The sequence below is a fragment of the Dromiciops gliroides genome, chromosome 1 (assembly GCF_019393635.1).
Source record: "Dromiciops gliroides isolate mDroGli1 chromosome 1, mDroGli1.pri, whole genome shotgun sequence".
NCBI classification, from domain to species: Eukaryota; Metazoa; Chordata; class Mammalia; order Microbiotheria; family Microbiotheriidae; genus Dromiciops; species Dromiciops gliroides.
The window spans coordinates 338,983,754-339,008,964 of NC_057861.1; the positions used below are offsets into that span (position 1 = coordinate 338,983,754).

A 25,211-nucleotide genomic window follows, 5' to 3' on the forward strand; every position below is an offset into this window, starting at 1 on the left:
TCTTCTTTCCTCTTTCTTCCTTCCTTCCTTCTTTCCTCCCTCTCTCTTTCTTCTCTCACTTTTTCTTTCAGGTGGTGCAGCACCAGGATAAAGTAATACAAAAAGTTCTTTCCATTACTAGTTAGAGGGTAGCATATTCCACATTAACATTGTGTTAGAATCCAGATCTGCTCACAAATCAGTGAATAATGGCTAGACGAGTAAGTTATTTGGTTCTCACGACTCTGAGAGGTACTTGCCCTATATCATATGGGTGAGACTCTGGTTATAACTTGTTAAAAGTTCACAGGATAGTAAAAAGATACAGCAGGAACTAGAATCATGTCTTTTGACTCAGTACAAATACTCTAACCCATATTTTGGATGTGTTCTAGGATAGCTTGTTTTTATATAGTTATAGTGTATGAATATATTCCTCTTTAATGGTCATTGTTCTGCTATGTCAACTTTTTTTTTCTTTCAGATCTTCAAATCCGGTTTTCATATATAGATCTGTGACATGATGTGATATTCTGTGATGTGCATTGTGACTAGAGAATAGAGGTTCTTAACCTGGGCTCTGTTAATAAAAAAAAAATCTTTATAACTGAATTTCAAAATAATTGATTTCCTTTATAATCCTGTGTATTTTATTGCACTGTTTAAAAACATTCTAAATGTGGGGAGGTGGGAGGGAGGGGTCTGTAAGCTTTACCAGACTGCCAGGGGAACTTATGACATAAAAAAGGTGAAGAACTGGTTTAGAGCAACATGAATCATATGGGCTCTGGCTTTGTTGTATAAGGCATCTCCCAGGTTCCTGGTTGTCCTTTTAGTTATCCCTACAACCTGTCCAGACTCTCCAATGAGGAGGAGTCTAGGGTTGGTTAACTCAATCATGATAAAAACCAACTTAAGGCCAGTGCAAAAAAAAATACTCAAACTAAATTACTCCTCTAGCAATAGAGGACAGAAATGTATTTCTGAGCTGTCAGGCATAAATCTGTTGACAGCTCAGTTACAAAAAGAAACCATAGAATATGAATTGTGCTATGCTGTGTTACTTGGTAGGCTCTTGGCACTCAGTGTCAACTAATGATTTTTACTTCATCTCTGAAAGACAACAAAGTCATAATTTCAGACAGGCTCCATCAATCAATACAGTACTTTTAAATCAATATGCCCAAAAGGCGAAGTATATTTCTGTGGCATTTCCATATTTTGTCTCATTCAATCAGCAAATTAAAGCCTGTGGCATGGTAATGTTACTGTTATAAAGATGGACATGCAAGGAATGAATCAATCAAAAATGGAACCCCACCTCAGATTAAGGGTTATGGTTGGGAAATCAAGACATACACATGCAGGCAGCTGATATTCCAGAACATATTTCTTGCTATATTATAAAACTGGGCATAGACTGACTGGCCACTTCATAATTAGGTATCCCTCTGATGATGCACAACTGTGATATTTAGCTATACCTGTATTTGCCAACTGCATGCCCCTTCTAGTCCAGAAACTCTGTTTTGCTGTGTCCAAGAGGATACTCAGATGCTGCTCTGTCAATTCAGTTCAGAGCCAAGTTGTATTAGATTGTTCTGGATCCCCCAACCTATCAGGTGTAAAGCTGCATCATGTTAATTCAACTTATCTCTTTCTCTTGACTAAATGAAAATAAATTTTATCCCTGATCATACTTAGTATATGTTTGACCTGGATGGTTTCCTAAACATACCACTATTATATATTACACACAATCATAATTCTTATTTTTGTAACCTTAACTTTGAACTAGAGATTATTAAAGTGGTCTAAAATCAAGAATTACTTCTTTTGTTTCACATTCTCCACAATTAAACAAAATGGAATAGTTGGTTTCTGTAGGTGAGCAAAAGTCATCTAGGAAGTTGATGATAGATATACAAATTTGCAGCATAGCATGTCCCTGATAGTTACTGAATAGGACATTTCTTTCTCTCCAAATTCACCAAGAAAACATAAACAAGATGCTGCAGGTTATGTTCCTCTGACCTTAAGTGTGATTTGGGGGAAGGGGTTTGCATGAATAGCATAAAGTGATTTACTCTTTCCTCCTAGTAGCAATTGAGCATTTGAACCAAAGAACTCGCCATACTAATTGTATGCTATATTTAACCAACACAGGACAATGACAATAACTTATCCCTTGGTGCAGACACTGTAAACAGTCAGAAGAGAAAAGTCTTTTTTTTTTTCTTTTTTCTTTTTTTCCCCTTCTTTGCAGTAAAGAAGAGGTTACATAGTAAAAATAGTCTTCCTTTCTCCATCAGTTCATGTTTTGGTTCTTCTCCCCAAGCTAATCTTCTCATTTTCTTCTTTCTTCATATCATTTTACACCATTAGCCAATGGCGGAGCTAGAAAAAGAGAAAATGGATTTCTATTGAAATTGAACAGTGCTTTACCTAGGGACTCTAAGGAGTGGATGGCCATACTTGGTGCCAATAGTTCTCAATCTTTTTCAGTCTATAAACCATTGCAAAAAGGCTAAGCACTCAATGGGTCACTTAGCCCCCTTCCTATCCCTGCTCCTTCTTGCCAAATGCAAAAGGAAACCCAATAAGGGGCAGCTAGGTAGCGCAGTGGATAGAGCACCGGCCCTGGAGTCAGGAGTACCTGAGTTCAAATGCGGCCTCAGACACTTAACAATTACTAGCTGTGTGACCCTGGGCAAGTCACTTAACCCCAATTGCCTCACTAAAAAAAAACAAAACAAAAAAACAAAAAAAGGAAACCAAATATATGAATACAAGGGAATACTATTGTGCTGTAAGAAACGATGAGCAAGAGAAGTTCAGAGAAACCTGGAGGGTCTTGCATGGGCTGACGATGAGTGAGATGAGCAGAACCAGAAGAACATTGTACACAGTATCATCAACACTGAATGTTGATCTACTGTGATGGACTATATTCTTCTCACCAGTGCAATGGTACAGAAGAGTTCCAGGGAACTCATGATGGAAGAGGATCTCCAAATCCAAGAAAAAAAAAAAGAACTGTGGAGTATAGATGCTGAATGAACCATACTATTTCTTTTGTTTTTGGTGCTGTTGTTTTTTCTGTTTTGAGGTTTTTCATCATTGCTCTGATTTTTCTCTTATAACATGACTAATGCAGAAATAGGATTAATGTTATTATGTATATATATATATATATATATATATATATATATATATATATATATATATATATATATATATATATATATAAAACCTATATCAGATTACCTGCTGTCTAGGGGAGGGGGGAAGGAGGGAGAAAAATCTGAAATTGTAAAGCTTGTATAAACAAAAGTTGAGAACTATCTTTACATGTAATGGGAAAAAAAGTACTTTATTAATTAAAAAAAAAAAGGAAACCCAACATAAACTCATAGAATATTAAAGCATGAAAGGACCTATTTGGGGGAGTGCGGATAAATATTTAACAACTAGTTCTCCAGAGAAAAAAAAGGACCCACTACAACCTTTTAAGTTTAATCTGCCTAATTAATATTTTCTTCATCACTTTCTTAAATCTGGATAATCAGCAAAACAACAAACCAAACTCTGTTTTATAGCATTTGCTGATTTCAATGTTCACTCTGACAATTTGTCCATTGCTAGTCAGTAAAAGCTGGCTTTGGCATACCTGTTCAAATCCCTCATTTTAGAGATGAGGATACTGAAGTCCAATGAGTTGAAGGACCTTGTCCACGTGTGGTTGGACTTTATTGTTTTTTGCCTCTGCTGCGTGGGATATTGAGGACCTTCACTGAGGAAGAGTGGCCGAGCTGTCCTGTCAGAGCCCAGGTGAGAATGGGATGACATCTACATTCCCACCACCAGGCAAGAGCATCTCTGACTTTTTTTTTCTTTCCATTCCCTCTCTCCCCCTTCCTTTTATCCTCTTCCCTTTCCTCTTCAATTCATCCAATGTCCTCAATTCAGGGGAGGACTAGGCTGGTGCTTTAAGATCACAAGGAGGCTATCCTACTGGCTTCCTTGCTGCCTACAGTATAGAAGGCCTAGCTTAAGGAGGAACTGGTGTCAAAAGGTTTATCAAAGCCCCTACTGCCCAAGGGAATGCTTTCCCGACCCAGTGGGGCCTGTTGTCTTGGTAATTATGGAGCTGGAGGAGAGTAGCATTTTATATCCTTTTAAACTATGGTTATATTCTTTTAAATGCTTAAGATTAATTTTTTTTGTTTTTGGTGGGTCAATGAGGGTTAAGTGACTTGCCCAGGATCACAAAGCTACTAAGTGTCAAGTATCTGAGGCCTAATTTGAACTCAGGTCCTCCTGAATCCAGGGCCGGTGCTTTATCCACTGTACCACCTAGCTGCCCCCATGATTAGTTGTTTTTAATCACATGTTAAGTGTTAAGCATTTTAACCCCCTAGCCAGAAATATTATCCTGATGTGGATTAGGCCTGGCTCAGAACACTAAGGTCACACAGCTAAAATATAAGGAAAGACTAGCATTGCTTTTGATAAGTAACAACAAGGGAATCTTTTCTTTTATTTGTTGGAGTCAAATTTTATATATATGTATGTGTATTATATATGTATATATACATGTATGTATATATACATATACACACAGACACACATATATAAATATATATTTTAATATATATATATATAAAGTATTATGGAAATGTTAGTTATGATTAACTTATAAACAAAAGTATGACACTCATATTATAAACTTGTGACAATAGACTTCTTGCTACCTGTGTGGCCTTAGTCTAACTTTTTTTGGTTTGTTTTTGTTTTTAGGCAATCCATGTTAAATGACTTGCCCAGAGTCACATAGTTAGAAAGTGTCTGAGGCCAGATTTAAATTCAGGTCCTGCTGACTCTAGAGCTGGTGCTTTATCCACTGCACCACCTAGCTGGAGTAAGGAGAACAAGAGTTCAAATCTGGCCTCAGATACTTACTAGCTGTGTGACCCTGAGCAAGTCACTTGTCTCAGTTTGCCTCATTTCCTCATCTCTAAAATGAGCTGGAGAAGGAAATGCCAAATCACTCTAGAATCTTTGCCAAGAAAACATGGATATGACTAAACAACCACCACCACCACTTCTACTTCCTGACTCCAGATTGAGTGCCCTAGCCACAACACCCAGCTGGCTGATGGGATAGTACAGGAGTGTGGTGTACAAGTCTGGGTTTGGAGTCAGAACAGAGACCTGGGTTTGCATCCCATCTCTAACTTTAATTTCATTAGAAGAATTGCAAATCATCTCTCTGAACCTCAATTTCCTCTTCCATCTATGAAGATAATATCCAGGCCGTCTATTTCACAGGGTTGCTATAAAGATAAAATAATAGTTCCTGATCCAGTTTTGTCCTGACAAGCTAAATAGCGGGGCTGGCCAGTTACTCTCTGTGCGACTGGACCTTAGGATTTAGACCTTGAAAGGGTTTCTCAATCCTCAATCAGGTAACAGGAGAGGCTTAAAATCTATAACTCTATCTTGATTTTATGGATAAAAAACAAAAAACTTAGCCCCACTAACCAGTGGTAATGACTATCTGCCCACCTGTTTCAGTTTCTTGGGATTGATGTATTTGTTTTTTGTTTGTTTGTTTTGGTGGGGCAATGGGGGTTAAGTGACTTGCCCAGGGTCACACAGCTAGTAAGTGTCAAGTGTCTGAGGCCAGATTTGAACTCAGGTCCTCCTGAATCCAGGACCAGGGCTTTATCCACTGTGCCACCTAGCTGCCCCCTAATTTTTTTGTGTGGGGCAATGAGGGGGATTGATGCATTTGAACAAATAGCTATTTAGGCTTCAAGTGACATGTCATACCCTATTATTATGGTACTTCTTGCTTTGGTCTAATTGTGAACCTTATTCATTTGACAACAACCATGTAGTCAGGACTTCAGCAAATCAATGCATGCACAGTTAATAGCTGGCTAATAATAATGATAATAACTAGCATTTATTTAGCACCTATTAGGTGCCAGGCACTGTGCTAAGTGCTTTAGAAATATTATTTCATTTGATTCTTACAACAACCCTGAGAGGTAGGTGCTACTGTTATTATTGAGGAGACTAAGTCAAACAGAGGTTAAATGACTTGCCCAAGGTCACATAGTTAATGCATATTAGAGGCTGGATTTGAACTCAAGTCTTCCTGATTCCAGGTCTAACGCTTCATCCAGTGTACCACCTAGTCTAAAGCAGTAGCCATGGCAAATACAAGGATAGCTGATCTTCCTCTAGAAACTAAGTCTCTATAGAATATACATTCCTCCTCTCATGCCTTAATTGGGGAACAGAAAGGGAGAACAATTCTTGCTCATTTACTAATAGTGGTTTTATCCAAAATGGGTATCTCTGAAGGCAGGAGGATGGCATCTGTGTTAAATAGTAAAAGTCCCAGTGCTGCCTCTAACTCAGACACATCACTGAAGCTTCTCTCAAGAGGTTAAAATGGAGTGTTTAAGTCAAGGCAATAACAGGGTAAATTTCCTGAGTTTAAACTGCCCAGAATTGTTCATCTAATCGCAGGAATGGAAAGTTTCTCAATAATTAGCAAGCTAGGTCATTGCTCTTTCTAATTGGTGCAGCTACTACTATAAGTGTAAGTGATTCCAGCAAGATGTCCCATGGCTTTGATTTGATGTGTTGTTCTTTTAATATATTCATATAAATACAGCATAGTGGCTTGTATAGGTTGAACATTAAAGAATGTCATTTCTATAACGGAATTGCATTCCACTTCAAACAATTGAGATTATGGATAATTAGTTATCCATTTTGGTGAATTATATTATTTTATTTGATCTCATATAAATATACTTTTATTAATCTAATACATAAACCGAGCCCTCCCTAAAGCCTGATGCCTCAGGGTGGATAGCTTAGAGGTGATCTGGAGTTCTGAAAGGCACACAAACTCTGTCAGATCCTACCAAGCTAGAAAGACTTTGGGTATATGCCTAGTGATGGACTTTGACCTGTTGGCCAAGGATCAGTCTAAATGTGGATAGGTTTGTTATCAGAAAGTGAGCTACCACCCAGTTGATGTTTTCATCAGTGGTATCTCATGAAAGTCAGTAGAGAGAGTGCTCTCTGTGTCAGTACATGCTCAGGGTCAGGAAGCACTAAAATTTCTGCCACTGCCCAAGGTTAAAAACCATTTTTCCCCAAGCAGTGATTACTTACAGTGAATTGACGAACTTCCCCATTCTCTACCAAGCCATGTTCTTTCTCAGGAGTGATTGCATAAGCTAGTTTCTGAAAGAAATCCATGGAAGATACTAGTTAGCATTAGAAGGTATCCAGGGCTGGATTGAGATTGGCTCAATTTTTATACCAGTGTCTTTTCTGAAAAAGCAAACAGAAGATTACTATTGGTCTATGAATTGATCAAATTAGTAGAATGTCAGCTTTACAGAAACTGTTTAAGAGATTATAGGTCCATAGATTTAGGTTTAAAGGGACCTTAGAGAACATTTAGTTAAAATCCTTCATTCTATAGATGATCAGCTTGGGCCCACAGAGGATGTGACTTGCCCCAAATCATATAGGTACTAAGTAGAAAAACCAGGATTTGACTCCAGGTCCCCTAACTCCAGGGCTGATGGATCTAGTTCCTTGCTAATTATATTTAAGATTAGCCCTACCTGTAACCTTTCTTTTTAACCTACATCAAGATTTTACAAGTGTAAGAAATCATGTTGGCTTTTCTTAATTTCATAGGTAAAGTGGAACATTTTCTACTATAATATAGTACTTGTGTGAACAGAATACCCATACATGTAGTTGAACTTTATGGCTTCTGTTTCAAATACCTTTGCTACTAATGTAGAATTCTATGACAAGCGATTCATGACTTTGATTTAAACATAACTTTTCCCAGGTATTTTGCTTAAAAATGTTAACACCTCTTGGCTAAGAAGTTGTCACTGATATTGTCAAGACAAATAAATAGCCATAATTGACAGGCCTGATAAAGACCGAAAGCATGCAAAACAATGATCAGATTGGTCAATACTTGGATTTTTTAGAAAGAGTTGTGGATTGTTGGAGGGATTCAAAGGAACCTGCCCAATGACCTCACTTAATCTACCATCTACTACAATCTGGCTGACCTAGATGCTTTTTTTTCCCTCTGAGTAAGGATTCCTGGGCTCAAATGAAAAAAATGCATACTGGAAAACACTGAACATTATCTTGTTTATCACCATAATCACTAACTGGATATAGATATGTTAAATAACAAAGCAAAGCACACACTTCTATTTATCAACTACTTTGTAAAGATTTTTCCTGTTTTCCCCTCATACAGTTCTTTGGAAATGACAGTTGTGTTGTCAAAACTTTAGTCTTTTGAGGGGGAAGCAATTACTCTTCCCACTTTTCTAGCAAAGTCAGACATGGCTTGACAGTTACTTCCCTTGCTAAACAGACTCAAGAGTGGCAGGTTCTTAAGTCCATAGCTTTACTTCTTCTTTTTTCTTTTTTTTTTTGGGGGGGCAGGGCAATGAGGGTTAAGTGACTTGCCCAGGGTCACACAGCTAGTAAGTGTCAAGTGTCTGAGGCCAGATTTGAACTCAGGTCCTCCTGAATGCAGGGCCAGTGATTTATCCACTGCACCACCTAGCTGCCCCCATAGCTTTACTTCTTATTGCTGGGTAATCTTGGACTTGACCTTTCTGGGGCTCAGGTTTCCAAGCTATAGCGCTTGTCATTCATCTGAATCATGGAGAATTATAGTAGGTAACTATTGGTTACACAAAATGCTTTTAAAATCAATAATTCTTCAGTTTTATTCCTCGATTTTGATATCTCCCTCCCTCTTATGAAGTCAGGGCAGCATACTTTCTGAGTGACTGTATAATAACCATTGATCTCTCTCTTTTTCTTTCATCACAGTATTGCTTCCATATTTGTTTGTTTAGGAATAGAAGTAGGAAAAGGAAAAGGTGGGAAGAGTGTGTGGGAGAAACAAATGTAATTCCTAAAAGAGTACTGTAGCTACTCCAGATTAGTGTTTCCCAATTCTGACTATGCTTTGATTTGGTAAAATACCTAAAATTTATGTTGTTTTATTCCTTCCCCATTTTAGCTTCAGTGCAGTGCTTCTTCAATTCTGTGTGTATGTGGGTGTGTTTATGAAGGGATGCAATGATTAGGTATGGGGACCCAAGAAAAGAAGGAAGGCAGGAGTAGAATAAGCATGATTCACAGAGACGGAAGAAACTTTGTTTTTTAAAATTTTTTTTGGAGTTTATATATTTTTAGAAGGGCCTTCAGCAATAAAAGTAGTGGTGGTGGTGGTGGTGTGTCTGAGTCTTTGTGACTCATTTGGGGGTTTTGTGGCAGAGATTGGAGTGGCTTGCCATTTCCATCTCCAGCTCATTTTACAGATGAGGAAACTGAGGGTGAAACACAGCTAGTAAGTGCCTGAGGCCAGATTTGAACTTAGGTTCTCTGGACTCCAGGCTTAGTGCTTTATCCACTGTGCCACCTAGATGCCCCAAAAGTTTTATAGATTAGTACAAATTTGCTACAAGCCAGAACTGGCCCATGCACCAATGATTTGAATCCCTTGCTCTGGACAGTTCTGTCACCTCATACTGTTTAACCTATTCAGTTTGTTTGTTTGTTTGTTTACTTATTTATTTTTCTTTTCTTTTCTTTCTTTCTTTTCTTTTCTTTTCTTTTTTTTTTTTTGCGGGGCAATGAGGGTTAAGTGACTTGCCCAGGGTCACACAGCTAGTAAGTGTCAAGTGTCTGATACCAAATTTGAACTCAGGTCCTCCTGAATCCAGGGCCAGTGCTTTATCCACTGTGCCACCTAGCTGTGCCCCCCCCCAGTTTATTTTCTAATAATACTTCAAATCAGTTTAGTGAAAATGAAAGTCACACAAAACAATAACACAGCTGTTTCAACTCTATACCAGCTTGGTAGGTGGCTAAAGTAATCAAAATACAACCTTTGGGGCACTAAATTTTAGTTTCACTCTTTACAAACTACATCTAAGCCCCATAAGAAGCTCACTGGCATTTTAAGAAGGCCTTTCAGATTATTGCAATTCTTGCCCCTCTTCTCCCCTATTCTTTCCCTCCTCTGAAGACACTACCCCTTATTCCACCATTTGTGAGAACTGATGTCGAGCAACATTATTTCAATGTTCAATACAATTTTAACAGTTTCCAAGAAATATCACAGCATGAAAACTCGGGATTATTTCTAAGAATCTCTCATTTTTACTGCATGTTAAAATGGGTTTCATATTCCTTTAAAGAGAATGTTGGGCCTCACTGGTGTTTTTTTCCTCCTAAGAATTATGTATTCATAGAATTTTAGAGCTGAAAGAGACCTTTGAGATAATTGGATCCATTCTGCTCAATCGAAGTCCAGAGAAGTTAATTTCTCAAGAATATACAACTGTCAAAAGCAAGATTAGAACCCAGTTTTAGTTCAAGATGTGTTGAAGAATGTTGGTGTTGAAAAAATGTACGTATAGAATTCTCCAGACCAATGTTTCTCAAATATTTTTCAATTTGTGCCATACCAATGGACTTGCTAGAGGGTGAGGAGGTGATCATTTTCCACTCCCACCTGTACCTACATTTAACAATCTGTCCATCTATACCAGCACTGGCAAGTGTATATGTGTATTATATGTACATGTACCTGTATGTGTATACACATATAATATGTAATACATATATGTACAAACGCACACAAAGTATGCATTCCATATCCCCCACCACCAACATCCCCTTCTTTTTTTTTTTTTACCACGGTTACCATCATCTCCATTCTATATCTTCCTGACCAAAGGGAGTACTGAAACCCAGGATATGAAGACACACCATTACCATTTTTGGAATGCCCTAGACCAAATACATACCTTGCGAAAGGATCCAGGTAAGCTGCAGAATTTGTAGGTGGCGTAAATTGGTACCATTGCCATGGAAGAAGTTGCAATTATCCAGCCCACCACATTGGCCCAATCTGGAAAGATGTATGTTCCATAGTTGGGTGGTTTGAATGTAACAATGCTGACCACCACCACAAACTGAAAAGAGTGGAGGAAGAGAGAGAAAAAGTCAAGAGATAACCAATTTGGCTTAATTCAACTAGCATTTATTAAGTACACACTGTGTGAAAGACACTGGAAAAATAGGATAGCTGACTGTCACTTTTTGAAGTTTATAGAGTGCTTTACATAAGTTATCATTTAAATCACACAACAATCTTGGGGGAAAAGGTATTTCAGGTATTGTTATATCCCCATTGTACACATAAGGAAACTGAGATCAGAGAGGTTGAGTGACTTGTCCATAGTCTCATGGCTATACTCATCAGAATATGCTCTGTGTGAATCAAAAACCAGAACTCTGTCTGATATGCCATGCTGCCTCAGTATCTGATTATTTAGTAGGGGAAAATCACTTGACTTGCTAGAACATGTTAGATTTTTTTACCCCATAAGTAAATTTTCAATAATCATTGGATTATTTAATAAATATCCTTTGTAAAAAATGAAACCAAACACTGTGGTTCTGATAACTAGGTTTGTTCCTGAAGAAGAAAAGAGAAAATAAACAACTTTCCATTCTTTGCAGTGGAATGCTCCATATGCTGTGAGATTCAGCTGATGTGTTGGTTAGTTTTGCTGAAGTGCCTCCCCCCCCCATTTCTTTACTTACTTATCTATCTATCTATCTATCTATCTATCTATCTATCTATCTATCTATCTATCTATCTATCTATCCATCCATCCATCCATCCATCCATCCATCCATCCATCCATCCATCCATCCATCCATCCATCCATCCATCCATCCATCCATCCATCTATCTATCTATCTATCTATCTATCTATCTATCTATCTATCTATCTATCTATATTTCTTGCAGGGCAATGAGGGTTAAGTGACTTGCTCAGGGTTACACAGTTAGTATCATGTGTCTGAAGTCAGATTTGAACTCAGGTCCTCCTGAATCCAGGGCCAGTGCTTTATTCACTGCACCACTCAGCTTCCCTCCCCCCATTCATTTTAAATCTCTATTACAAATCTTGTTAAGGGCTAAAATTCTAGCCAATGTCACTTCCTGACACCAAAGAAAAGACTCCTGGTCTTGCCCTCAAAGACCTTTACTTCATGGGCAGAACTCTTCTACAGTAAGTCTCCAGCAGGTGGCATCATTCCAATCGTTACAATCTGAAATTGGAAAGCTTGTATAAACAAAACTTGAGAACTATCTTTTCATGTAATGGGAAAAAAATAAAATATTTTATTTTAAAAATTAAAAAAATTAAAAACCAAACCAAACAAAACCAAAATGACTAATATGGAAATGTCTCACATAATTGCATATGTGTAACCTATACCATCTCAGGGAAGGGGGAGGGGAGAGAGGAAGGAAAGGATAGAATTTGGAACTCAAAACTTTAAATAAAAATGATTTTAAAAATTGAAAAAAACTCTATTATAAGTAATGGCTCTTTGGAAAGGAGAAGGAGAAGATACATTAAGGTAGGAAGGTGAATAGATATATTAAAAAAAAAGGAAGAGCATGTCAAAGCAAAAGCCACCAATAATACTTAAAAACAAAACATCTTTTTTGCTGTTCATTTTTTAACAAGAGAAGCAATCTATACATGAATCAAGTTTTCAAATTCCTAGAAAGTATTTATAAAATGTAAAAAAAAGAATAAATAGGAAAATTAGTCAGGAACTCTTATGTGCTTTATGATGACACAGAATAGTGTGAAGTACCCATGAAGCTGATACTACAAGTAATATTCCCATTTAACAAATGAGGAAACTGAGGCTCAGAGAAGAAAAGTGATTGACCTAAGGTTGTCCAGCTAAAATGTGAAATGGGATTCGAACCCAGGTCTTTGTGGACTCTATGTCCAGGACTCTTTCTACTATGTAAACTATAAGTAACCTCATTCAGCAGATGAAGAAACTGACATTCAGTATGGTTAGGTGGGTGATTCATCCAAAGTTGTACAGCTTAGAAGTGACAGCCTGGGATTTGAATATAGTCTTCTGATATCAAGTCCAGTGCTCTTTGCCCTACATTATGTGGCTATTTGTTCTATATCAAATGCTTCCAGATTGATAGAAATGTAAATAAGAGCCAGAGGAGCTTGGTGCCTGGATTTTGTAATTATTTTGGCTGCTCAAAAGCTGTTTTGGCTCACTTCCTTCTTGGCTATGTTCTGGATAGATGAGGTTGTGGTACAGCTGAATTTCACATCAGTTGTTATTGTAACAATTTTTCTTGGTTCATTTGACTAGTTACCCATTAAGCACTACATTTATGAAAAAGAACTGTTTTCAACAGGGCTATAATTTTACATGTCAAACAGCTTTGATCTGGTGTAAATTATCTTTCAGATGAGTTGCAATTGTGACTCTGATTAAAGTCAGAGAAACCATCTGGGAAAGACTTGTTCCACATATGTAGCATTCTCAATAAGTTTGATTTTTAGAAAATCTCAACTGATCAGCCATGTAAACAATTATAATAAATATAGTGTAACGATTGGAATAACGCCACCTGCTGGATACTTACTGTAGGAGAGTTCTGCCCATGAAGGGAAGGTCTTTGAGGGCAAGACCAGGAGTCAGGAAGTGACGCGGGCTAGTGGGAGGAGGAAGGAAGAGACTGGCGCTCAGTCTCGCGCTCTTTCCTGAGGACGCTGGTGGAGAGCGGAGCTAGAAATGTGCTCTCCCTTTAATAGATAGGAATCTAGGCCTTTCTCTCTCTCTTTACCAAATTCTTATTCTCCTTAATAAATGCTTAAAAGTCTAACTCTTGCTAAAGCTTATAATTTATTGGCGACCACTCACTAGATATTTTAGACAGTTTAGCTAGAATTTTAGCCCTTAACAGATGGCTGACCACGAAGAGGAAAGCTAACCCTCAGTCTTCTTCTGATCTTCTGGTTGGGTAAGAAATTTCCCCTCCCTCTCCCTTTAACTGCTAAGTACTGGCGTACTGGCTGTGTTTTCCTTTAAATTTTTTCGAATGGACCTTTTAAACTCCCTAATTACCCTATTTTTGATTTTAGTCTGTTTAACCAGACAAATGGGAGATAAGATCATGTTAATGCTTTGTTTTTGTGGATTTTCTATTTTTCTTTTTATTTTTGTTAAAAGAGCCAGCAACTTACTCACACAAGGAAATATCTCTCCCTCTCCCAACCATGCTTTTTCAGAGAAACCTGAAGAGATTCCTGCAGCTTTTCCCAATTCTAACAGTAATTGTTGCTTTAATTTTGCATGCCTGGAGGCAATGACCCACCCTCTAGAAGCTTTTAATCCCCTAGCACCTGGAGGCAAAGTGGGGGAAGAGGAATCCAGGCCTGAGTTCAAAATCAAGTCTGATTCAAATTGCTCTGGTCCCTCCCCTCCTCTCCAGACCCCACCCTCTACTCCTCCTATGGCCAAGCCCATAGCTTCCCCTGCCTGGGAAGTCCAGAGATCTGATGCGCATGCTCAACTTTTTCTACCTGCATTTGCAGCTTCAGGCTCAGCCCTTCCCCGGCCTGGCTGTGCTTTTGAGACAATCTTAGAAAACTCTTTAAATTCCAGATATGCTCATTTTGTTCATAATTTTGCTAACCTGCTTTTGTCTTTAATTAGTAATCTTATAAAGCATTTGTATGGTGAAAAGCCCGACAGACAATATAGAGGGGTTAAAGAAGAAAAACTTAAGCTGAATAAGAATGACAATCAACATAGTTCAAGACTCTGCTTCTTTTGCCATGGAAGGGTATATATTTTACAGAAATGTAGAAGTAAGCAGCAAGGTATTGATATGAGTATTGGGGATTTTAGATACCGGAATCAAAAGTGTTCTGAATTCACTCAGAGTAATAGTATCAGTTCAGAGGTTACATAGGATTTCTATGCTATTATATATACATTTTGAAATTAATGGTATGGGTTTATTTTCATAGAGATTTTCATGCTTTTGAGATTGTGTCTTATACTTAGTTTCTAAAACAAGGAGAATATTTGTAAAAGCTTTTTATAGTCATGTGATCAAGTTTATATTTTATAATACTCTTATTGATATTAAGTTCATATTCATTTAGATTTCCTTAGTTTGAATTTCACTGTATTTTATTGTTCCATGTGTATTTTCTTCTATTCGTTTATCTATCTAATTTTGAAACATTGCAAGATGGTTTTGATTTCATAATACAATGTTAATTCTAGGAGTATTGTGCTCCCACATTCTGAGTTGTTTGTTTTTGTTATTTTTTTTCCTCAACTGATTATTTGATCAAACTCTTTAAAGCATTTCCCTGGCAAATTGGTTGCCATGGCAAGTTTAAATTGATTCTAGAAGTATTATTTTTGATAAGCATATTCCCAAAAAAAAAAAAAAGAGGGGAATGTTTGTAAAAGTTTTCTTTTTTCAAAAAAAGTTTTCTTTGGGATTGTGTTGTGCTTTAACTTGTATTTAAATATGTTCTGATTTTTCACAAAAGTAATTGTATACTAAGTAAAAAAAGATATTATTTGAAATTGTTGCATAACTATATATTGTGTTCTGAGTCAAGATGTATTCACATTTTTTGCAATCATTTATTATCCTCAATTTTAAATCCATATGAGACTTGGATTATGGGAACTTATCATTTAAGACATTAATTGCCTTTATTCTGAGTTATCAGATGCCAGTTGGCCAAGATGCCATCCAATCACAAAATGAGGAATACATTCAAGAGCAGACACTGAACTGTCACATGAGGGGAGACATGCATGAAGTCAAGGTATGGCCGAGGGAACGGCTTTTGACAAATGTTGAGGTTGGATTCTCTTGGTTTCATATTTTATTTTATTTTTCCCCACAATATTGTACAGATGGCTGGAAGTATTGATCCCACCCATCTCACTTCTACACCTGGCTTCTATGCTCCCTCCTATATGCCTGATGCCATGGACATCTGAATCCCATGCATCTGATTAAGTCTGACTCAGTTTCCTCCAATATGTTCGGTGGCATGGACATATATTCCATCCACCTATTTTAAGCCTGGCATACTGTATGGGCAGTACATATTGCTCAAGTGTGGGAATGCTCATATCCCATCATTTCTCTGTTCTTTTATGGTAACCCCCATAATTATCTCAGGTGTCATGATAAATAACAGTGTTGAATTTGGCCTTGACATCTGTTATTAATTATATTAGATTTTAAATTTCTCATAATGGCATGAGGATAATTAGGCAGATGATGCAAAAAGTGATGAAACAAAGATAAAAATTATTTTTAATAATTAATATTGCAGCAATTGTCTTCTCAATTACCCTCCATAAGGGGGGGACTATAGTAATATTATAATTTTAAAGAATGGTTCAATTTTTGTTTTATTATATGTTTCATGTGTAACAACTAAGATTATGAATTCCCTTAGACATGTTTTTGAGAACTTTCATTGTTTGATTTGATTATTGACAAAGCTATTTTAAAGTTGTGTTAAGCTCAATTTTGTAGGAAATTTTCCTGGCTGATTACCAGCATCCACACATCAACCCCTGAAAAGACTTCCATTCCACGACTACACCTAGAGGACATCTGAGAAAAGACTTTCAGAGACTTTAAATGAACAGTTTTGATTTGTTGTTTTTGTTGTTTTTTTTTCTCTTTCTGTTATAATATACACCATCTGTAACATGTATTCTCTGCAGAGGCCCTCCCTTTGCAAGACTAATGTCAAAGCGTCGGTTCATGAGGACAAAAAAAAAATCGCCCCTCTGGACAAAACTTTCCTCTCTTCCTTTTCTATATTGTTGTTCACATATTATTAGTTAGCAATAGTTATTATATTCTTTTTACTGTTCCGTCAAGGAAACATTTTGTTTCTTGAGGAACAACAGGGGGGACTGTAACGATTGGAATAACGCCACCTGCTGGATACTTACTGTAGGAGAGTTCTGCCCATGAAGGGAAGGTCTTTGAGGGCAAGACCAGGAGTCAGGAAGTGACGCGGGCTAGTGGGAGGAGGAAGGAAGAGACTGGCGCTCAGTCTCGCGCTCTTTCCTGAGGACGCTGGTGGAGAGCGGAGCTAGAAATGTGCTCTCCCTTTAATAGATAGGAATCTAGGCCTTTCTCTCTCTCTTTACCAAATTCTTATTCTCCTTAATAAATGCTTAAAAGTCTAACTCTTGCTAAAGCTTATAATTTATTGGCGACCACTCACTAGATATTTTAGACAGTTTAGCTAGAATTTTAGCCCTTAACAATAGGCTAATAATGATTTGTTATCCCCTTCTAGCACACAATGATCATGTCATTATAGAAAATAGTATTCCCACAGACTGTGGATTCAAAATTTTGTGATAAATAGTTATGGAGAGTAAAATTAATGAGATTTCTTCTAAGTTTTGGAAATGAATAGTTGTTAAATTCATCTAGTGAGGCTCACCCAAACCTCTTGATATTGTCTTTAATGTGCTCCATAAAGTGTGTCCTAAATTCTATCTCTCATGAGTGAAGATCCCCTTGATCTCAAATAAATCTCAAAAACATTACTGCAGCTTTTCAAGTATTGAAGGGTTAATTCTGAAAGGGGATAGAAAAGTTCTATCAGGCAAAGTCATCACATTTTAAATTAGACTGAGAAATACAAAGGAAAACTAATGAAAAGAGAAGGGAATTTCAAATGTGAAGTTTTAGGAGTGTTCCATTCTTTTTTTGAACTCTTCTAAAATTAGGGAAGCTAGGTATTACAGTGGATAGAGTGCTAGGCTCTATCAAGAAGACCTGAGTGTAAATCTAGCCTCAGATGCTTACTAGCTGTGTGACCCTGAGCAAGTCACTTCACCCTAGTTGCCTCAGTTTCCTCATCTATTAAATGAGCTGGAAAAGGAAATGGCCAAGCATTCCAGCGTCTCTGCCAAGAAAGTCCCAAATAGGATCATGAACACTCAGACATGTATGAAACATCTCAACAGTAAAACAAAAAAGTAGGGGGCAGGAGAAATTTAGAATCGTTCCACTAATTATAGTATGGATTTAAATGAGATGTTTTTTTTTGTTTTTGGTGGGGCAACGGGGGTTAAGTGACTTGCCCAGGGTCACACAGCTAGTAAGTGTCAAGTGTCTGAGGCCAGATTTGAACTCAGGTACTTCTGAATCCAGGGCCGGTGTTTTATCCACTGAGCCACCTAGCCACCCCCGAGATGGGTTTTTAATGAAATTGCTTTAAATGGTCATCATTTTAGAAGTAAAATTAGCTTGGTTCTGAACAACCATCACACAGAGCATTTCACAGTATTCATTCATTCACTCATTTACTCACATATACTTATTGGTCCCTACTATGAACATGTTAATATGGGGGACACAAAAACAAAGACAATCCTTGTTCTGAGTTGTTCCTTAATTGCTTCACACATGTTAATTTTATCTTTCTGACAGAGTATAAGAACTCTCCTTTGAGTACCCCAAGAGCTTAGCATGGTGTCGAGTATTTAGGTGACTGACATTAAAGAAATAAATACCTTACAAAAAAGCCACCACCAGCTCATTTGCAGAAATATGCTTTGAGTTATTTTCATGTTGGCAGGTTTACACTGACCCTTCCACCCTCTATTGTCACCCCACTGTGTGACCACTGGATGGACCAGGGTTAGAACTCAATAGGGCAGGAGAGGATAAAAGCATTTTGTTATTTGCATAAATCAAACTGGACAGTACAGGATTTGAACCACTGACCTTTACTTCATTATAATCATGATGAAGCCATGGGAACTAACCTTCCCTGACAAACAAAAATGATAAAAGTGTTGAGTTTTCAGAGTTACTTCTGTATTAGAAGGTGATTTTCCAAGTTTACTGTGGACCATTTTGAAGATGGAAATTCTTCTATTTTGATTGTAAATCAGCATGTTTTAACCACTCTCCCACTCTGCCCCATCTCTTCCTCAATGACAATGCAGTACCAGTTATTTCTGGTCAGCAAGATTATGGGCAGTAACTGCTAACCAAGTTTAGATTAGGGAGGTAATGTTTTAAGATTTAAAAATCTGTAATCTTCTAGGTAGGCACAAAAGGAAGAAATTAGAAAATAAAAGCTCAGAAGGATCCAGGATGTAGGGCCTCTTAAAAATACCAATACTGGGGCAGCTAGGTGGCGCAGTGGATAAAGCACCGGCCCTGGATTCAGAAAGACCTGAGTTCAAATCCAGCCTCATATATTTACTAGCTGGTGACCTTGGGCAAGTCACTTAACCCTCATTGCCCCACCAAAAAAAAAAAATACCAATACTTCACCCTTTCTGGAGAAATCACTAAGGAAACACGTGACAAATTCTACCCATAAATTGCTTTCTTTTAAAACAGCCCCAGTAATCCTTCTTTATTATATATTCCTAATTTCTTCAATTTACTTAATCTGAGAGTTTATAAGAATTTTGGAGATTATTTATTCCAATGTACTCATTTTGTGGAGGAAGAAACTGAGGCCCAGAGAGGTTAAATCACTTGCCCAAGATCATGAAGTCAGTATCAGACCTAGGACCCAGGTCTGCTGGCTCTCTAAATACACCCTACATGGAGCCTGCCTCCTTTTTAAAATCCAAAGGAGCGTGTCTGTTTGTGGAAGGCAAGGAAGAAGAGTAAATGGTAAAAACTGACAGAGACTTGTGAAGAATGAAAAATGGTTACACAATTGTCCTTTAAAAATGTTAAAAGAACATTATTTTACCAAAAGAAAACAGGGGCTGACAAACTTCCAACAAAGTCGCCAATACAAGCCAGGTCTCCGACCAATCATTTGTTTGATGTCATCACTGAATTGACCAACCCCTAAAGAAGAGAGAAAAACATTCAATAACTGAGAATATTATCATGACACATAATGGAGGCTCACTGGTCCCATCAATGATCATAGCGGATGTGAATTTTCGGTTACAAGAGATGTCTGCTTTGGTTGGGGCCCTCTAAAGGCATGTTGGACCCCATCCTTGACTGAATCTAAATTAAACTCTTTTGATATCTGCCATCTGACCTACCATCTTGAGTTTTGGGAGGAAGGAAGAATTGGGATGGGGATGACCTATGACCAACCACATGTTTGGGGACCTATTTATGAATTGAGTTAGACCAGATGACTCAGAAATTAATCAGCTTGTGGTGATGAGACTGTGCAGTGCATTTTTTCTGCCAAAAAAGACTTCATTTGGAGATCTTTAGCACCTGTTTCTAAGACCCTCTCTGAAGGTGTCACTCAATTTTTCATTCTTCCTCTGAGAGGCAGAATGAGTCTATCTCACAGGTGTAACTCTGAGGCAAAATTGTGAAATAGGTAAAGTCTATCTTGAGCCCCCTCCCCCTCTTCATCTCCTTTGCTGTATTTTCTTCTACCATTTCACTGCCATCCCTATATTTTACAATAATCCAGAATCTTTTACAAAAATTAATGCTTACTACCCTGCCCTGTTGAAGCTCTAAGTTTCCTCCAAGAGCTTTCATTCTCTTCTCTAACCCATGGGTTCATGTGGGTCTGTGTCCTGCGAGTGGGAACTCCAGTGGCCAAGAGCAGGTTGTAGGTTTCTCAACACTAACTTCCAGCAGCCAGTGCGGGGTTTATCCCTAGACACCCCAGTGATACTGGATATCATGAACTCTCTCTGCTCCTCTTCTTATGAATCACATTCCTCTGGGAGGGAGTCTTATTGATTCATACTCATGCCAGAGCTCCTCATGGGTGAAATCAGAAAACAGGCTGGGAGGCATTTCTGAAAAAATTAATGTTTACACAGCACCCACCCACCCCGCCAGCTTCCTTGGGGTAGCCCTGTAGGATTACACCAATTTGGGGAGGGTCCTATGCTCTCAACTTTTCCTTCGCCTCTCCCCATATCAAATTTTACCTGTATCATGACCCTTCCCATCAATTAAATACCATTAGTGATTGGATCATCCTGATCCAAATATTCCCCTCCCTGCACAACTCAAGATGGTTGGTCACATGGCCGCTGTCAGAAGACTTAAATTTAGGATTAGTCAGGGATTGAGTCCCAGAGGGCCTTCAGAGGAACCCAACCACATCCACTGTGATCATTGATGAGATTAAACTAGGTAACTGACTAACTGGCAAATAATTCAAACTGAGGTATAGGTATCCTAATGCATTCTCCCTATGATAACATTTACATTTCATTATAGCTTTAATCCAAGGATTAGCTAATAATAAGAATTTCAGGCACAGTAGAGGGAATATTCAGAGGGTCTTTTTAGAGGCCCCAAACCTGCCACTCAGGTAGCTATCAAGGAGTCTCAGGTTTAGAAGAATGCAGAACTTTTCGTGTTTACAGGTCCTTTATCCTACATTCTATAATTTATTTATTTTTTTTGGTGGGGCAATGAGGGTTATGTAACTTGCCCAGGGTCACACAGCTAGTGTCAAGTGTCTGAGGCCGGATTTGAACTCAGGTCCTCCTGAATCCAGGGCCTTTGCTTTAGCCACCTAGATGCCCCCCATAATGTTCTTATAATCCTAACCAAAGCAGTAAATTCACATCATTAATAATCACAAATTTCTCTTAGGTATTCTAAATGGTGTTTTAATTTTAAATTATGATGGCTGTGTGCTAAGAAAAAAATATTGTTGCCCATAAAAATATTGATAAAATGAAGCAACTTCAGTGCATTTAACATCTAGAGCTATATCTTTTGGCAAGAATTTTTCTCTTGTTGTTTTATGGTGGAAAGTTAAAGAGAAACACCCTAGGCACATGGCCTCAATATGTCTGCATCATGTATTTACCTAATCAATCATTCATAGACATCCCACTGGCTGAGGTGCAATTAGAATATATGTAACAGGCCTGATTCATTGGTGTATTTAGGCTTTTATTAATGTAAGGTGCTGGTTGCATGCCAGTCTTTAAGGGACCTTTTGTGGGGTAACCTATTCAGAATGTTCTGAATTTACTGATTGATGGCAAGATAAACTATAGAAAAGTTATTGAGTTAATGTAGCAATATACTATTTATGAGCAGGAAGTCCAAGGAATATTTTGGAGCAAAAAAAAAAATTACTGTCCAGACCCAATCACTCTTTTTCAAATGAAAATATTTATGATCAATCAATTAATAAACATTCATTAAGCTCTTATGTGTGTTGGGCACTGTGCTAAGTGCTGAGCTTAGCATGAGATTAAAACAATTATTTTTCTCCAAATGTGAATATGAATTATTGCTGAATTTGAAACTGTCATTAAACATCAGACATATTTATATAACGCTTCCTTGGAATGAGGGAGAGAAGGAGAGAGGGAGGAGAGGGAGGAGAGAGAGAGAGAGAGAGAGAGAGAGAGAGAGAGAGAGAGAGAGAGAGAGAGAGAGAGAAGAAGAAGAAGAAGAAGAAGAAGAAGAAGAAGAAGGAGGAGAAGCACCTTTGGCAGTTTGTCTTGGCACACAAATTCAAAACACATTGTGAAACTTCTGTCCTTGAAATATGGGGAAAATCAGAAAAAAATTTCTCTCGTGGGAACCTTTTGTGTCAGACATATAAATATTATGATCCACTTTATGACTGCTCCTCAGAAACCATATTTATTTCCTGAAAATATTGAAGGGTACTTTTTAATTCTATATATACTCTATAGGCTAAAGGGAAAATAAAGAGGAGGTCAGAAAGAAGGAAAGTCTTACCTGAAAGCAAGAACCTATTTTCTGTTATTTTATAATATAAAGGAACAATTCCAGTCTGTTTCACTAATAAAAGTGTAATGGGGACATAAGCCATTGACATCCCAGTAGCTGGGTGAGCATTCACTGGGGGCTCAAGTTTGCTCCTCCCTACTTGGATTTTTCTAATGTTTTATTGATACTTATGGGAACACCAGGGTAGTCATATGACTTGGGCCTGGTGGCGGCTGGGGATGAAGGGAGTTGGAAAAGCAAGCGGAAAGGAGGGCACAAGTGTTTTCACTTAAAGCCCAAAAGATTCAACGGAAGATAGCACCATGAAGACCGAGGAGATAGCCAATCACTTGCACCCAGACTTTGGGGAGAAATGAGAAGAATGCAGCCATCTAACCTGGCTAGGAATGAGTTCTGGAAACAATAGGTCGAATGAGGTGAGCCAGGTGTTCATAGCTGCCTAGGGGTTCATTTGTCTGCTAGCTTCTGGGCATTATTAGAAGTGGATATTTGTTAACTAACTCAGAGGCAGGTTGGTGGTGGGGGAAGGAGCTATAATTCTCTTTGAGAAAGCAAGGCAGTTGGAAGCAGATGGCAGCTACAGATGCTGCACTAACAATGCAATGAAGTGATGAGACCTTGTCACTGAGTTCTACAGGATGGCCCCAAAGAGAGAATGATGCTGTGGGGGGGGGGAGGGGGGCTGGAGATAGTCACAGAGTAATTAAAGCACAATGAGGCACAGAGCCACAAAGAAGAGGAAATCCAGACTGTGCCTTTCACTGGTATTGAGTCATGAGGGCTAGGCAGGTCCAGGGAAGAGGAATTAATGCCACAGTAACCCCAAGTTATTTTCTCATAGTGGGGACCTCAACCTCAACCTGAGGATGGCACTACAAGCCTGGAGAGGGGTTACAGAAGTCTTTTGAGAAAGGAGCTCAACAATGGAATAAATTGCTTAACTTTCTAAGAATATTTAGTTCTTTTCCCACATGGGGAGGTTTGAAACTGAGGGTGATGCCCAGAGTCTCTATGTCACTCCCACCAGAGGGGAGAGTTTTCTTGGTTGACTCTGGGCTTAGATACGGGTCCTGTCTGTAATTTTTGCTTATAACTAACTCATTCAATGTCCTATCCTTTAGAAGGTTGATGCTCATATGGGAGCTGATAACTTTTGGGGGGAATTGTGAAGGAGAAATTCAGAGGCAAACCTGAGTTACAGATATCATTAATTATGAAGAAACCTCTGAGAGGTTTCCTCCAAACCCAGTCTGTTTGAGGTCAGAACTGTGGATTCTAAGCTAGGGGTTATAAATGGTAAGATAAAGGGTACTGTGAAAATACCTCCAAGCTGGCTTAAAGTTGATGAATAAAGACTTTCAACTCCCTCTTTTGAAATTTATCACCTCTAAACTTCCATCAGTATTTGTAGTTACATTTTTCCAAAAAAAAAAGAAAAAACAACTATACTTGGGAACATATTTAGGCTGTTGGTATAGCATGAAGTTCAGTAAGAATTTAATAATTATGTGGGTAATCTGATCAATGTAGTAGATTCTTTTTTGCATGCCTTGACTAGCCTGCCTATTTATACTGATCTAATCTAACCAACCAATTGCCAGGTCCACACTCCATCATATTCTAGGGAGTCAGAAACTAAATTTCATGACGTAACATTTATTGTATTTCCAGTTAATTTTGTCAATAAAAATATCAGCATGACTAATAAACATGCTGAAGGGAATTCAGGGTAGGTCACAAAGAAGTCAGGGAAATGGGCTTTTCTGACCCATTCCCAACCATATAATGCAACCATAAAATGTGGTATCTTTCCTTACCATAAAACCATGCAACTCCAATGGCTTCAATGAGTACTCCAAAAAGGATAGATGTCCCTGCAGCAAAATGGTCCAGCAGTGTAAAGACATAAATTCCACCCTGGGAAAGAGGTAAGAGACTTTCAGAGGTTCAAGATATTCAAAAGTCAATGACCAACATCTTAATACTCAAGGGTATGAGTATATCTTGTTTCAGGTACTATATTAAATAGGGATTGAACATAAATATGGATTATATATTTTATATATGAATATAAATATGAACAATAAATATGGATTGAAATAATGGCTAGAACACTTGATTGTGAAATGAGGAAGACCTGCATAGATACTTACTTCTTCACCTCTCTTGGACCTAGTTCCCTCAATCTGCCAAATGAGTGTAAAAGTGAATGCATTACGTACCTCACAAGGTTGGCATGATTAAATGAGATATGAATTTTAAAGTGTTATAAACATGCGAGTTATTATTATTTTTGTCAAAGATCATAGAATCAAAGGACTTTGGAGCTCATTCTTAGTTCCTTCAGTTTATGTATGAGGAAACTTGGGTCCAAAGAAGTTAAATGTGTTGTCCTTGGTGTGAGCTACTACTACTAAGCAATTCAGTACAGACTGGAACCCAGGGCCTCTCTGAATCCATTGCTCTTTCCAAATCATAGTCTTTTGATTAGCAGGTGATTACTCATTTGACCTAAGTCATTGTTTACTTG

The 25,211-nt window shown here is 38.0% G+C and overlaps 1 protein-coding gene across 1 annotated transcript in view; it reads right to left on the reverse strand.

The window, feature by feature from the left end:
* Positions 1–763: 763 nt before the first annotated feature.
* The window catches only part of SLC6A3 (solute carrier family 6 member 3), a 102,516-nt gene continuing 78,068 nt past the window's right edge, over positions 764–25,211 (reverse strand). The window contains exons 11-15 of the mRNA XM_043975947.1: positions 24,499–24,598; positions 19,716–19,816; positions 10,881–11,048; positions 7,180–7,251; positions 764–2,376 (exon numbers count right to left, since the gene is read on the reverse strand). Coding sequence (XP_043831882.1) covers positions 2,353–2,376; positions 7,180–7,251; positions 10,881–11,048; positions 19,716–19,816; positions 24,499–24,598 — 465 coding nt within the window. The 3' untranslated portion in view covers positions 764–2,352. The remainder of the gene's footprint in view (positions 2,377–7,179; positions 7,252–10,880; positions 11,049–19,715; positions 19,817–24,498; positions 24,599–25,211) is intronic.